The sequence below is a fragment of the Ambystoma mexicanum genome, chromosome 5p (assembly GCF_040938575.1).
Source record: "Ambystoma mexicanum isolate Mex_15411 chromosome 5p, UKY_AmexF1_1, whole genome shotgun sequence".
NCBI lineage: Eukaryota > Metazoa > Chordata > Amphibia > Caudata > Ambystomatidae > Ambystoma > Ambystoma mexicanum.
The window spans coordinates 442,306,636-442,322,909 of NC_090930.1; the positions used below are offsets into that span (position 1 = coordinate 442,306,636).

The 16,274-nt window shown below is 49.1% G+C and overlaps 1 protein-coding gene across 2 annotated transcripts in view; it reads right to left on the minus strand.

Moving 5' to 3' along the window:
• The window catches only part of STK26 (serine/threonine kinase 26), a 501,049-nt gene that overhangs the window by 193,371 nt on the left and 291,404 nt on the right, over positions 1 to 16,274 (minus strand). For both annotated transcript variants that reach the window (XM_069612843.1, XM_069612842.1), the window contains exon 6: positions 15,205 to 15,390. In XM_069612843.1, coding sequence (XP_069468944.1) covers positions 15,205 to 15,390 — 186 coding nt within the window. The remainder of the gene's footprint in view (positions 1 to 15,204; positions 15,391 to 16,274) is intronic.

Sequence of the window (16,274 nt, forward strand, 5' to 3'; positions counted from 1 at the left end):
ACTGCCCCTCTGTGAAGAGGGTTTCAGGGAAATTTGGTGCAGCGACTTCATAGTCTTGTGCTCCTTCTTGGCTGTCTCCAGCGCATCGTCTACCGTCTTCCCGAAGAGGTTGGCCTCTTCAATGGGTTTGTTGATAATGGATGCCTGGGTCTCAGGCCTGAAGCCCGACATGTGCAGCCACGCGTGCCTCTTTAGGAGAGTACCCTGTGCGAGAGACCTGCCTGCTGTCTCTGCGGTGTCCAGGGTATTCTTTACCACATTCTGATTGGCAAGTTTGCCCTCCGAGACAATGGCGAGAAGCTTGGCTCTGGTTGGTTCCGGAACTTCTTGAAGGCCTTCCTGGAGTAGGTTCCATTGGGCGTCGACGTAGCTTGCTAGTAACGTCGTGTTATTGGCAATCCGGACTGTATAGACCGCTGCCGACGTAACCCGTTTGCCTAAGTGGTTGTGAGTAAGGAAGGGGCCAGCTGTCTCTTTACAGAGCTCAAGAGAGGGATAGACTGGTTTGCCGGAGGCTTTTCATTAATAATGTCCTCCGCGAAATCTTGTTCGGGCAAGGCTTCAAGCGTGGCAATTTTAAAGAATTACGCTGCTTTTTACAACATGTTGAAGGCCATTTGATCATCCAACGGGGAAGCTTGTCGAATCGGAGTGGATGGGGGAGAGTCGAAGCAAACGATATCAGTTGTGATCGTCCTGCTGTGTGTCCTCCCAGTTGTCCGTTGCACCTTGATCTTCCCCTTAGTTGTCCAGAAAAGACGACTCTTCTTCTATATAGATGTCTCTATACGTATCCATCTGGACATCTTCTGGATAGTCAACTTGGTGTTGGACATCTTGTGTTTGAGGGTTAGGGTCCACCCGAGCTTTTTTCTGCGGAGGTTGATCAGAAGCCCTGAAAAACTGCTCCAGCCGATCCATACACCCCTCGAATTGCTCCGTGGTCCACTTGGATGACCCAAATGGACCTAGCTGCGTAGGAACCGTGTTCTCCGTCCTAAGGCGTTGAGAGGATCTCCTCAAGGTGCTTGAGAGGGGTACCTGGCTTTCTTTGTAAGAGTCTTCGGGATTGTCTTCCCAATCAGTGGAAAACTTTTCGGCGGATTGGACCATAACTGTGGGCGGAACCGGTACTAGGCCCACCGCCGTAGCAATCCTATTGATGCTCTTACGGATAGTCACCGAATCTTCGGGAGACAACGCCTCCAATGATGTGTCGGCAGTGAAAATGCCTTCCACTGCTCCAGAAGGGCCAGCGGATGGCTTCTAGGGTAGAGGCCTACTCGTAGTTTTCGGGCCTGTACGGGCCTTGGAATCCGTCAAAGTTTGTTCTGAAACTTCAGAGCGTGTAGTTTGGGGAGTAGCTGCCTTGTTATGTTTCTTATGCCCAGTCGTCATGCGCTGCTGCGGATGCGGGGAAGGCTTCGGATCAGACCGATCCGTGGGGGCTGCCGAAGTTTCCGGCGGACCCGTTGGCACTTTCGCCCTCTTCGACGAAGTCGTCAAGGAGGGCGCTTGGGTTGTGTGCTTTGGGTGGTGCGATTGTACGCCCCTGTCACCAGGTGTGGTCCCTGTAGCAAGACCTGAGTCGAGCCTGGAAGGGTCGGGGACGGGCATGGCAGCCCTAGAATAGTCCGCCTCAAGGTCTCGAACATCCGCGTTAGACATTTGGTCATTCGATGTACCCCCCCCATCACTTTCGACTGGTGTCGCTGCAGGGGAGGGAGGCTCAACGCATGATATTCCGTACGCGGCACACCGCTTCAACCGGCGCTCCTTAAGGGTTTTAGGTTTAAGTTTACATGCCGAACACTGCTTTACGTCGTGCTCTAGGGGGAGACAAGCATTACACGACGTGTGCTCGTCTTTACATGGATTTCTGACCCTACACACAGGGCATAATATAAATGGAGTCCTTTTCATAGCAGAAGGGAAGGGTGACCAGATCAAAAAGAAAAGAGGAAAGACATAACAGTTTGGCAAACCCGAGCCCACTCTCCCTACTGTGTAGGCCGGCCAAAAGGCCCGACCACGTGCAAGTCCGAACGCTGGATCTTAGGCGCCGGAACCCACAGCCATAGACGATTCCCCCGTATTCTTCATCGAAGATGTTCTTGATGGACGAAGTGACTTAACACGGAATAACCGACAATTCGGTAAGATAAACAATGTCTCATGAAGAGCTCCGCTATAGGGCGACCAGTTATCTGGGTGGAAAAAAACAATCTAAGGTACCTCTGCGCGTGAGGGATTTTGGGTACTACACACGTCACGATAGGGATAGTGTTTCAGACACGCCTATGCCGACGTCCCCTTTCGGTCCCCCGAAAGACAAGATGCAATACTCCGCGGTTACCACTGGATGTCAGACCATATGCACAGCATGTGATTCTAAGCAGATTAACAAGCATCAGAAAAAGGCTTTCAGCTCCTGGAATGTTCTTGTAAAATAAAAGCACTCCTACACTGAAATAAAGTGTTCCTGTTCACATCTCTATATGGTCCAATCAGGGCCCCTGTGTTTATGGGTCCCAAAGGGACATGAGTCAAGTGACCCATTGCCCCCATCACTGGATGGTGTGGTTTGTGTTCTCGGGCCTGTGGCCATGACATTTAGAGGCCCGCCCAGCCTGGAGAGAAGGAGACCCTTTTCCCCCCACTCATGTATTGTTAATGTGATTTGAACACAGTGTTCCTTTTGGTTGTGGAGTCTGACAAACTCCATAGGCATCTTCGTTTACATTGCCTCACACAGCACCTTCAGTGCAGTGGCACAGGGAAGTCTTTCGGATTTCACAAAAGGTTTAAATACCTTGTCTTGGATAAACTGTTTCCAAGAGCAGTGAAGTGAAATTGACTTTACTTACATTTGTAACTTTCTAGACCCAGCACACACGCATCTTACAATGGGGTGCTGGAGGGGTTACTTAGTATCTATCCCTTTTGTCCATCTTCTCATGTAACATTTTTATGTTACCCTTTCTACAATTAATGGCTGGTGGCAGTGGTTTACTTTTAACTACCGTGGTGTGCTTTTACCGCGGGCGTTCTGTAACGCTCACCTGATTCCCGAAGAGGCGCCGGTCTTGACTGGGTGAATGCCGTATCTTCAAAGGTGATGTGTAACACACGGTTGGCTCTTTGGGCTGGACCTCTGTGCACTGTATGTCTGACTCGAAGAGTAAGATGTCTGCAGATAGAAAATATGGGATTAATGAACTGGGGTTATTGGGTGCCTCTCTCCTCTTCCCTTTCTCTTCTCCTGTAGAACCCCAAAGGTTAACGCCCTCACCTTAGGTAAGTGAACGCCGAGCTCTCCATCTGCCTCGGGGCAGGGTGCCGTAACCAGTTTCTTCACTGGATAAGGGTGCAGGCCTCTTGACCTCAGAGGACTGCTGTCCGTCGTTAACTGCACGAACGGTAAGTTCTGGGCACTTCAAATGTCTTAAAAGTCTTTTGTTATGATATCTCTTGTTTTGCAGGGTTCCGGCGATGGCGGATGGCGGGCTGATGAGAGTTGAGGATCGAACCCGCGTGAGGAATAGAAGCGCCTGGAAGCACGTAAGTAAGCGCTTGTAGCCTGCTTCACGATGCGCACTAACTGTCCCTTTTATCTTGCAGGTACAAGTTCGGAGCTTTAGAGAAGCTGAAGGGTGCTGGAATACCCACTGGATTCGGCGTGGGAAGGAGTAATGGCACGTGAGTAATAAAGTTGCCCAATGTCTTTAAACGCACCTTCTTTTGTCTTTCAGATGCGGGATGCAGCGCCGAAGGCCTCCGGAGCGTGCAAAGAGCTGGTAAGCTTTTGTCTTTCAGATGCCGGAATGCAGTGCGAAGACCTCCGGAGCATGCGAAGAGTAGGTAAGCCTTTGTCTTTCAGATGCCGGAATGCAGCGCGAGGCGTTGGTGACAGCCGATGGACCAGGTAAGAGATGCGCTGCCACTGAAGATCGTAGTGCTAACCTGTTCTTCCTTGGTCTATACAGGTGCTGCTGAAGACTGGATTCCAGGATGGTAAGCCTTTGTTCCCTTAGGCCCAGGATCAGAAGCAGAAGACACGATGAGCGTTCTGCTGCAGAGAATGCAGAATAACGCAAAGCAAGATTCATCCATCGGGTGTGGTTTAAATAGCCTCCTGTAGTGCTTAGGTGTCTCCTTCCACAGCCACGCCTAGGTAAGAAAAGAGTTCCTGCTTTCCAGAGAGTTCCAGTGTTCTGAACCTAGGGAGTGGCTCCTGCCCCACACAACAGGAAATGTAGTCCCAAACAGAAGAGGATCAGGGGTTCAACTGGCACGTAAGTAAGCAGGATGGTCTGCTGCAGGTAAGTCCACCCAAGCATTATGAGCCCGGCGCTTCCAGCGCTGGGACTGGGCATCTTTATGAGCCTGGTGCCACTGGCGCCAAGACATGGTCCAAAAGGTCCCAATTGGGACTGGCTGGCACTCGGAACCGGGGTTATGGGTCTGCTTCCAAGGGAGTCGGGCAAGTCCTGATCTTTTGGAAGCAGAGATCATGACAGCACCCCCCCTCAAGGCCCCTCCCAAACCGGGCTTCTCCGGGGGTTTGGGCTTGTTAGGAAATGTTCGATGAAATCTTTTGATTAGACGAGGCGCGTGGACATATTCTGCAGGTTCCCAGGATCTTTCTTGGGGACCGTAGCCTTTCCAGTCAATCAGGTAAAATAGTTTAGATTTGGAGATCTTGGAATCCAGGATGCTTTTGACTTCAAACTCGAGTTCTCCATCAACTAGAATAGGTTTTGGAGATGTAGTTAGTCGGGTTTGAGGTTGCACGGGTTTTAATAGAGAGACGTGGAAGACCGGATGTATCTTCATGTGAGGGGGCAAGTCCAACTTGACCGCTACTGGATTTACTATGGTAGTGATGGAATAGGGACCAAGGTATCTTGGGTTGAATGTGCGTGGTCCTTTTAGAGGTAGATATTTGGTGGATAACCAGACTTGATATTGGGGGGCTTCCTTCCGATGTTGGTCTGCTCCTTTCTTGTATTGTTCTTTAGCCCTTTGAAGGTGAGAAACGGCTTCCTTAAAGGCTTGGGTGATTGTAGAATGCAGGTGGTCTACTGCTGGTGTTCCAAGATCTTGGAGTGGATCCAACTCAGAGGTTCGAGGGTGACTACCGTATAAAAGAAAAAACGGGGTCTTCCCAGTTCCCGAATGGACAGTGTTATTGTAGGCATATTCGGCTATCCAAAGGATATCTTTCCAAGTTTTTTCAGTTTGTTGTAGCATGCAGCGCAAATACTGTTCCAGAGTTTGATTGGTCCTCTCGGTTTGTCCGTCGGTTTGAGGGTGGTGGCTGGTCGAAAGTCTCACATCAATTTGAGCCGACCGACACCAACTTCGCCAAAAATGAGAAATAAATTGACTACCTCGATCCGAAATTAGAACTGAAGGAAAACCGTGCAGTCGGACGATGTTTTCGAGAAATTCTCGGGCCAGAGTTGCTGCTGTTGGTAAGCCTTTGAGTGGAATGAAATGCGCCATCTTGGAGAATAGGTCCACGATTACTAGGATCGTATTGTATCCGGAGCATGGAGGTAGATCGGTGATGAAGTCCATAGAAAGCGTATGCCAAGGGCGAGGCAGGATGTCAACAGGGCGTAAGAGGCCGGCTGGTTTTTCCTTTTGACTCTTGTTTTGGGCGCATACTCCACAGGACATTATAAAGTCTCTGATATCTTTTTTCCAAGACGGCCACCAGAAGTAGCTCTTGATCTTTTCCGAGGTCTTGGTCATACCGGGATGTCCTTCCATTAAAGAATCGTGATAACAAGAGATTACCTTTTTCTGTAAATCTGTGCTGGGCAGGTATAACTGTTCTTGGAAATATAATAGGTTGTCCTTCACCGTAAAGTCCTTTCCCTGCAGATGCCAATTCTGTATGTCTGCTGGAGTTACCAGTAGCCTGGCTTTATCCTTAACTTCCTCTATGGATTGTGTGGCGATTACACCTAGAATTCTTTGTTCGGGAATGATAGGTACTGGTTTAGGATTGATCAAATGTTCTTCCACTCCCATCCGAGAAAGGGCATCAGCTTTACCGTTTTTTGTACCAGGTCGATAGGTAATTATGAAGTCAAACTCGGCAAAGAATAGTGCCCAACGGAGTTGCCTAGAGGATTGAGCTTTTGCGGTTTTCAAATATTGCAGGTTTCGGTGATCTGTAATCACAGTAACGGTGTGTCGGGCCCCCAGAAGATAATGCCGCCAAGCCTTAAAGGCGGACTTGATAGCTAGAAGTTCCTTATCAGTAATAGTGTAATTGATTTCAGGAGGCGAGAATTTGCAGGACCAAAATGCCACGGGATGCAACTGATTGGTTACTGGGTCCTTTTGTGATAGAACTGCCCCCATGGCAAGGCTCGAAGCATCAGTTTCAACGATGTAGGGGAGTTCTGGGCGAGGATGTTTTAAGATCGGTGCAGAGATAAATCTAGTCTTCAAATTCTGGAAAGCTTGTTCCGCCTCGGTAGACCATTCAAAACGTTTGTTTTTTTTTAACAAGGCGGTGATGGGCTGGACTATTCGAGAGCATTCGGGGATAAACCTGCGGTAAAAGTTAACGAAGCCTAACATGCTTTGAACACCTTTTACGGAGGATGGCGATGGCCATTTGAGAATTGCATCGAACTTCTTTGAATCCATACGCACTCCGCTAGGTGATAATATGAATCCCAAGAATTCAACTTCAGTCACGTTGAAAACACATTTTTCCAACTTAGCCAAAAGTTTGCGTTGACGCAATCTCTCGAGGACCATTTTCACGTGTTTCCTATGTTCAGTTTCCGATGAAGAATAAACGAGGATGTCGTCAATGTAAACAACAACACACACATCTATGAGCTCTCTGAGGACATCGTTCATAAAATATTGAAAGGCGGCCGGGGCATTGCAAAGTCCGAAGGGCATGACCTGATATTCAAATAGCCCATACTTGGTGCGGAAGGCAGTCTTCCATTCATCGCCCTCTTTTACTCGTACCAAGTGGTAGGCTCCTCTAAGATCCAGCTTTGTATATATGCATGCTTTTCTGACTTGGTCCAGGAGTTCAGGGATCAAAGGTAACGGATATCTATTCTTAACGGTGATCTGGTTCAGGGCGCGATAATCTATACAAGTTCTAAGGTCCCCTTCTTTTTTTGGAACGAAGAACAAAGCTGAGGAAGCAGGGGACTTGGAACGACGAATAAACCCATTCGCTAGGTATTGATCCAGGTATTGTCGGAGGTGAAGATTCTCAGGCTCGGTGAGGGCATAAATTCTACTACAAGGAGCAGTAGATCCAGGTATCAGGTCCATCTGGCAGTCATAAGACCTATGAGGAGGTAGAGAGTTAGCCTGATCCTTCCGGAAAACATCTTGGAATTCTAGGTATTCAGGAGGTAACTGGGAGCCTCAGAGGAAATTGCTGCCAGTGCAACACCAGGTTGAGGGTGACAAGTAGAGACACATTCTGGAAACTGAACCGTTCTTGCTCGCCAATCGATCTGAGGATTGTGCTTCTCTAACCAAGGAATTCCTAGAATAATCTGGAACTGAGGGGCCTTGATCACATCGAACACGATCTTCTCATGGTGTCCATCTTGACTTACTAGCGTCACTTCTTGGGTGGTATGCGTTACTGGTCCGGAGGCTATCTCCGTACCATCCACCGTAGTAATGACGTCCTTTACAGCCTTTGGACAAAGAGTCAGATTCATCCTCAAAACCATTTCATGATCCACAATTGCCGATGGCACCGCTGTCGACGTAAGCTTCAATCGCATGTAATCGATCCGGATGTTCAGGGCTAATGAGGACCATAGGTATCACGAAATGCGAGGTCAAGGAACTGGTTTTAACGCTCGGCAAGAGGACCTCTATTCTTGTCGGGCGAGGTCGTTACCCTGCTCAGAGTTTGTGACCCTGGTAACTGCAGCTCCTACTGCCTTCTTGGCTGGTTTCACTGGACAGTCTCGAAGAAAGTGCCCCGAGGTTCCGCAATAGAGGCATAATTGCAGCTGTTTTCTCCTTTCCCGCTCCTTTTGTGTTAGTGGTCCTTTCAGGCCCCCTATTTGCATGGGTTCCCCGGAGTCTACTCCTTTGGTAGGAGTTGGTGGTTTGGAAAATACTCGAGCATCAAACTTGGAACGATCGGCCTTCCTGTTCTGCAGTCTGTGGTCAATTTGAACGACTAAGTCAATATAGTCCAACAGTCTTGCGGGGGATTCACTACTTGGGCTAACACATCTTTGAGCTCTCCACGTAGACCTCTATAAAACAGCGTAATCCTTTTGTCCTCAGGCCATCGAGTTTCCACTATCAGTCTGTTGAAAGACGCAATATAAGCCAAAAGGTCTTGATTACCCTGTCGCAATGAAAGGAGCTCATTGTCCAAGGCCTGCCCCTGTGAATGTCTTGCAAACAGTTTTTCCATACTGAGCTGAAATGCTTGAAAATCATGGAGAACCGGATCATCTTGATTAACTAGAGGGATCGACCAGTCTGCCGCATTGCCACTAAGGTACGAAAGCACGAAAGCTACCTTAGCTTGATCAGTTGGAAAGGCTGCTGGCCGGCATAAGAAGTGCAACCGGCACTGGTTAATAAATACTGCAAACCTCTTTGGGTCACCAGAAAATCGTTCGGGCGGAGCCAGAGGTACATTCCCAGGTAGGTTATTCTGCACTGGGTTCGTAGAGGATGTTGAAGGAAGATTTGCCCCTGATGCGGGTAACGGAGTTTGTCCGGCTTGTGACTGTAGCAATTGTCTAGCGAGATCGTCTGTTCGCTCGTGGAAATAATCAGTTCCCTTCTTAGAGCATTCGTTTCCTGACGGGCAGCATGCACTTCTGCTCTTAGTTCCCCAAGTAACTGGGCTAGCTGGTCGGTATCCGAGGTTTCCATAGCGCCTGGGTGGGAGTTTTGCGGTAGGCTTTGTGTTCTGTAACGCTCACCTGATTCCCGCAGAGGCGCCGGTCTTGACTGGGTGAATGCCGTATCTTCAAAGGTGATGTGTAACACACGGTTGGCTCTTTGGGCTGGACCTCTGTGCACTGTATGTCTGACTCGAAGAGTAAGATGTCTGCAGATAGAAAATATGGGATTAATGAACTGGGGTTATTGGGTGCCTCTCTCCTCTTCCCTTTCTCTTCTCCTGTAGAACCCCAAAGGTTAACGCCCTCACCTTAGGTAAGTGAACGCCGAGCTCTCCATCTGCCTCGGGGCAGGGTGCCGTAACCAGTTTCTTCACTGGATAAGGGTGCAGGCCTCTTGACCTCAGAGGACTGCTGTCCGTCGTTAACTGCACGAACGGTAAGTTCTGGGCACTTCAAATGTCTTGAAAGTCTTTTGTTATGATATCTCTTGTTTTGCAGGGTTCCGGCGATGGCGGATGGCGGGCTGATGAGAGTTGAGGATCGAACCCGCGTGAGGAATAGAAGCGCCTGGAAGCACGTAAGTAAGCGCTTGTAGCCTGCTTCACGATGCGCACTAACTGTCCCTTTTATCTTGCAGGTACAAGTTCGGAGCTTTAGAGAAGCTGAAGGGTGCTGGAATACCCACTGGATTCGGCGTGGGAAGGAGTAATGGCACGTGAGTAATAAAGTTGCCCAATGTCTTTAAACGCACCTTCTTTTGTCTTTCAGATGCGGGATGCAGCGCCGAAGGCCTCCGGAGCGTGCAAAGAGCTGGTAAGCTTTTGTCTTTCAGATGCCGGAATGCAGTGCGAAGACCTCCGGAGCATGCGAAGAGTAGGTAAGCCTTTGTCTTTCAGATGCCGGAATGCAGCGCGAGGCGTTGGTGACAGCCGATGGACCAGGTAAGAGATGCGCTGCCACTGAAGACCGTAGTGCTAACCTGTTTTTTCTTTGTCTTTACAGGTGCTGCTGAAGACTGGATTCCAGGATGGTAAGCCTTTGTTCCCTTAGGCCCAGGATCAGAAGCAGAAGACACGATGAGCGTTCTGCTGCAGAGAATGCAGAATAACGCAAAGCAAGATTCATCCATCGGGTGTGGTTTAAATAGCCTCCTGTAGTGCTTAGGTGTCTCCTTCCACAGCCACGCCTAGGTAAGAAAAGAGTTCCTGCTTTCCAGAAGAGTTCCAGTGTTCTGAACCTAGGGAGTGGCTCCTGCCCCACCCAACAGGAAAAGTAGTCCCAAACAGAAGAGGATCAGGGGTTCAACTGGCAGGTAAGTAAGCAGCATGGTCTGCTGCAGGTAAGTCCACCCAAGCATTATGAGCCCGGCGCTTCCAGCGCTGGGACTGGGCATCTTTATGAGCCTGGTGCCACTGGCGCCAGGACATGGTCCAAAAGGTCCCAATTGGGACTGGCTGGCACTCGGAACCGGGGTTATGGGTCTGCTTCCAAGGGAGTCGGGCAAGTCCTGATCTTTTGGAAGCAGAGATCATGACACGTTCGCAGCTGCAATAAAGCACCCAAGGGTGCCATTTTTGTCAAAATGGCCCGGTCATCTTTTTTCACCATTTCTTTATGGAAAGGTCCTTCTTGAGATTTACTCTGCGTGTCAAACCAGGTTTGGTCCCTTTGTTCGTTTTGTCCCTGTGCTTAATCTCCTAGGAGACAGAAATGCACTCCTAGGTGATTGGCCAGCTGGCTGTCCAGCAAGGACAGCCAACCTGCTGGGTGACTGACAGCTAGGCTGGAATGAATGGGAGAAACCTGCATAAAAGGCAAGTCTTTGTGGCTTGCAAGGCAGAGTCGACCACTGGACGAAGGAATCCCAGAAGAACTTGAAGAGGACGCCTGCTGCAACTCCTTGGCCCTTTGTTTGTCCAGTGAAGCCCTGCTGCTGTGCTGAAGCTCTGAATTTGCCTCGACTAGATAAGCCCTGCAAGAACGACTTCTCCCCTTGAGTTGGTGGGACCAATCAACTCCAAAATAAGCCACCTGGACATCCTCTAAGCTGGTTGAATTTCCACTGCAGTTGCTTCTGGAAACCGTAGAGCCAGGGAGAGGAACACTAGTTCATGTGCACTGCTTTTAAGTTGGCCACGAGCTCCAGGAAGCAGGACTGACTGAGCCCGAGCCACCTCAGAGTGCTACACCCCAGATGCAAGGAAAGCTCATCTCGACAGCCAAGAGTCTGCAGTGTTGCTATTTGCTTAGACGCCAGGAACTGAAACCGCGAAGTACCACTGAACAGAAGTTGGTTCTTTTCTGTTGCTGACCGTCCCGTTGCAGTGCAGGAGTCCTCCAGATGTCCTCCCTCTGTCCCCACGACTAAGGCCCAGGAACACGGGATCTGCAGAGCTGCACAGGAACAGAAGCCAAACAAAGCCGTACTGTACAGTCTAAGAGAACTTAACTCTTGTTGTGTAACCTTACTTGTTCTCGGTTGAGACTTGTCGCGGTTGCTTCTGTAGAGTTGCCAACAGCTTCTTTACCTCATAAGCATAATCAGCTTGTGGCCCGACTGATTTCTTCTTCTCTACAAAGGCTCCCAAAACATTGTGCAAGACTTTTACCTACCTGCAAGAATTGCTTCAGCTCACCTTGACTTTTGTCCAATTGAGTTTGGCTTGGCCTGGCTACCTGAATAACTTCTTCCCTCTGACTCTATGTTTAGCCCTCAGTCCAGGAAGGGGTCAACTGGCTTTGCATTGGGGGTTACCAAAAGTACTTCCCTGCTTCAGAATATTTGCGAGATCTCTTGTTTTATTCTAATAATCTGTAGTCCTAACTATTGAAGTCACCTGAGGGTGCAGGAAGTGTCTCTGTGCCACTCCAAATGGATGTTTACTGATTTAGGGAAACTGAGTGTGTATTTTGGAGTGTATTTATGTGTTACTATTATATTGCCCCTTCTGAAAAAGGCTTACTTAGCTGACTGTTAAATTAAATAATTGTTTAATCAAGAACCCTTGTGTGTAAGAGTTTATTTGAATACTTGCCACTGAATCTGGGTAACTCCCCTACAGCTCACATTGACCCCTCTGAAGAGAAGTGTGGCTGCTCAACACGCTACCAACCTGTGTAGTACAGACTTATGTCAAAGGTTGGGTTCCTATTGCCAGGTGGTCAGGGTTGTTGTAGTGCACCCATAGGGTACTGCATAAATCTTGCCTAACAATACAGATTCAGGAAGGAAAGACCTAGGACCACTCGCAGGCCTGCCTGGTTCTTCCTTTGAGTAGCAAAAATGCAGGAGTAAAATCCCTGCTGAGTGAGAGGAACCTCCTCCACTGCCTTGCTTTCCACAAGGGAACGTTTCTGTGCCAAGAGGCAGGAGTTCGAACAGGAGGGTGGGAGGGGGGGGGTGACAGAGGAAGCCGGAAGCCCGAGGAGACTACCGAAATCACCCAGGAGTCCATAAAATGTGAGCACCAAGCTGCACTGTGCAGGGCCAGTCTGCCCCCGACTGAGGTGGTGTGGACCCGAGAAGAGCAGTCATTGTTTTTGGGCCGGAGGCTGATGACTTGGAGGGGAACTAAAAAAGGTCTTTGTGCGAAGACTTCTGGTTTCACTTATGTTGGCTGGGTGACCTTTCCCATTGCCTGGCCCGGCGGTCTTGAAAACCACAAAATGATTGCGCCCCCCCATCTGATCGAGTCTCGCCCTGTGTGAAGGCTTTGGCTGCCAGCTTGGCCATCTGCGAGCTGCTCTTTTTATCAAGTTCCTCGTCCGTGGAGGATTAGAACAAGTCACACCCGCCCTCGAAAGGTAGGTCAAGGATTCTGTCCTGAACGTCAGGGTTGAATCTGGTCATCTTAAGCCATGCCGTTCTTCTCACGTTAGTCGCCACATAGATTGCCCTGCTAGCAGTATCCATGTGCTCCACAGTGGCCTCCATGATGCCTTGTGCCACTGGTTTCACTTTAGCAAGTCCTGCCTTAAACGATGCTCGTTTGTCACTGGAATATTGAGGAGGAAGTCTGCGATCTCCCTTCAAAGTTGTTGGTTGGCCGCTGCCAAGATTGCATCGGCGCTGGCCTGTGAGGTGAATGCCAGCATTGGAGTAGACTTTACCATATGCCTCAAACGTTTGCTCCTCCTTGCCCAGCAGTGCTGAAGTTGCAGTGCTCGCGGTAGAGGTCTGGGGCTTGGCATTCATAGATGCTGCCGCAATGACTGAAGACCGTGGCAGTGGGTGCAAAAACAAGAGCAGAGTGGCTGCCTCCAACTGCCTGAAATTTGCATCCAGCCTCTTGTTTGTTGGCCAAGTTGAGTGGGTGGGGCTTGAGCCATCCCTTCTTCGCCAGAGCCTCCACATCCTGTAATGGGATGCCAGATCTGGATTCTGCTTTGATAAGTGAGCACTTCAGCCAGTACCGCTGACTTCGGCAGCTCCTTCTGGGGGCGAGGTATGCCCAGGTTATCCGCTAATCCGGCAATTCTATCATGAAATGTCCTATCAAAAGAAGGTGTGTCATGCTCCTCCTAATCAGTGTCTTGTTTGTCACCTGAGTTAAAAGGGGTCCCTGGGTCCACAGGTATTGGTTCTGCTGCTGAAAAAAACCCAGGCGCTTGAACTGGAGGTGTAGGTGCTGCAACCGTAATTACCAGAGACATGGGCAACAGTGGTGGAGGTACAGGCAGCACAGGCACTGGCTGATGTGGCGCTGTGGGTGGCAGCATCTCCTGGATTATGCCTTTAAGAATGTTTCCCATCTGTGGAGACCACATGAGGGTCAACATTTTTTCCAAAAAAAATTATCCTTGCAAGTGGGCTTGGTGCGATCCGGCACCAGCATCGGCTGTGGTGGAGTAAAGGCCTGCTGTCTGCTCACACCTTGCGAGTTCATGCCCTCATGGTGCCGTGACTGACCAGTGAATGTCGGGTAGGCCATGGTCTACGTGCCTGGAGACATAGGACCCAATCTGCACTGGCTGTAGGCTTGCACATTTTCGGTACACCATATTGGCAGTTTTCCGTCCTGGGCGCCACCTTGTCTGCATGCGCCACCATTTGTTCTGTGCCTTATGCACGTGCAACTGTGGACGACGCAGTCCTGAGCTCGGCCTGCAAGCCTGGACGCATCGGATCTGCCCCACCCTGCACCTCGGGCGTGAGCCTGGTAGGCAATTGGTCCTCGGCCATGTGGTGGGTAGTGCCGTCTGTGCTGCATGTAGGCGCCCCCTCAAGCGTGTGCCCAGTAACAGAGCTGAGACCCTCAGGATGTGTCCCGGTGCCAGAGCACGTAAGCTCTTCAGCAGCAGAACCCATAGGGCCCTTAGACCCCTCAGCCATTAAGCCGGTAGCTACAAGAGTCTCGGTTGTCCTTGTAGCCGGTGCGTGGGTCCGACTGACTCCCCCCACCCCCAGTCAGTTGGCTTCCCCGCGGAGGAGTTGCCCCCCGCAGGGGACTTCTGAGAAGAGCATGCTTACCTTCTTGGTCTTCCTGTGTACATATTACTTAATACTCTCTGACGGAGTCCTGGAGTACAACTCTCTCCACCACACAAGTCTGCTTGAGGGACCGAGGCGTGAGCGTTGCATGCTGAGCAGCCTCCCCATCCGTGGTCTTCTCCAAGGCACAGGAGGCAGAGCACGTGCAGATCCAAGGTGGGAAAGAAACCATCGCTTAATGGGCACCTGCTGAAGCCAGCCACGGTTGACATGCACCAGGGACAAACTAGGGCACCAGTGAATGGTGATCAAATACCTGAAAATATGAAAAACAAAGGATTAGGGAAAGCGCATAGAATTACAAGGCTTGAGACCTCACCCAGGAGCTCTGATGAAAGCGGTCTGCTCCAGTCAACACGGAAAAGAGGACGGAGATGTGTAGTGCATGCTCTCAGGGTTGGGCCTCTGCATGCAAAGAAATTTAAAGGGAAATTGTTTTGTTTCTGGTGAAAAAAGATTTTGTTCCCTTACCTAGCGAGGGACGCCAATACAGGATGGCGGAAAGGGGATGGGATGTAGAAGTAAGGGCAGCTTAATAGAGACACTAAAAGCTACCCAGCAGCTAGTAGGCCAATGTCCAGTTATCACAATGGTATTGAGCACAAACATAGCATTACACTCACTGACTTCAAAACCTTCTAAAGACAAGAAGCTTCAAATCCATAAGCAACAAGTAAGACGTTTGCAATATTAGAGATACATAATTTAGAGAAGGGGCAAAACACTGGTTCATTTAATGTTCGCTATTCAACTGTTGAATACAGAAGCAACCAAAATAAAGGGCACACTAAAAACGTCACTATATTTTTGTTAACATAAAAGCATACTCACAAAAGTAGGATCCTTATTCAAACATGCATCAATAAATTCTTTAAATGGTTTGCTGAACTCTCCTAGAAGGGTAGGTGGATTATTTTTGGGGATAAGAAATAGAACCCTCATTGGGTGCATATCCGAATTAGGCGGCTCTCCTTTGGCTAGCTCAATAGCAGTTATCCCCAATGACCAAATGTCAGCCTGTAGGAAGAGTGAATGAGACATTACATAAATCAAACACAAGAGAAGGCATGAAATAACTATCTTGCAACAAAAATACCAATTGGATTGAGCACATGTTATATACAACGGGGACATTCACTGACTCGGCCTTCATCACATGAAACGTACAGTCAGACAGGTGTACATAGGTGTCAATGGCCCACATGTGCCTGACTTAACATACCGCAAAGAGGGTAAGGGGAAGGAGGGAAGAGGGGAGTGGTCAAGTGGTCAGTGGGACAGCAGAAGATATTTCAGTCTTAAGCTGCATAGAGGTGAATGAGGAGATCATGCCCAATATTTGAGCAAGTACTACCAATTGAACTTCAGGGATCTTCAAGTCCTCAAGGCTACTTCAATGCCGTGGAAAAATAAGCTTGTTTTTGTACTGCACACTCGCAGCAACAACTGCTCAAATGTCCTTTCAGGAAAGGTTTAAAGGGGTGATGGCAAACTTAATGTTTTTTCATGACTTGCTGTTAGGGAGCCTTATGCAGTCTCATTTCTGTGCTAATTCCCTTCTACCTTAGAGACCACCAGCTCTTTTGCTGGACTTTAGGACTTTTCATTTTTATTCAGAAGTGAGCGAGACCTTTCTCACTCATGTATTTTTCTCTGATTTGACCCCGTGTTTCTTTTGGTTTTGGAGTCTGACAAACTCCATAGTCATCTTTTTGTATTGCGACATGCAGCACCTTCAGTGCAGTGACAGAGAAATCCTTTGGATTTCTGCTAAGGTTTAAATACCTTCTCTTGGATAAACTACTGTTTCCAAGAGTAGTAAAGTGAAATTGACTTTAATTACTTTTTCTCTTTGTAGACCCAGCACACACCATCATGTGGATTGCTGGGGGGTTACTTAG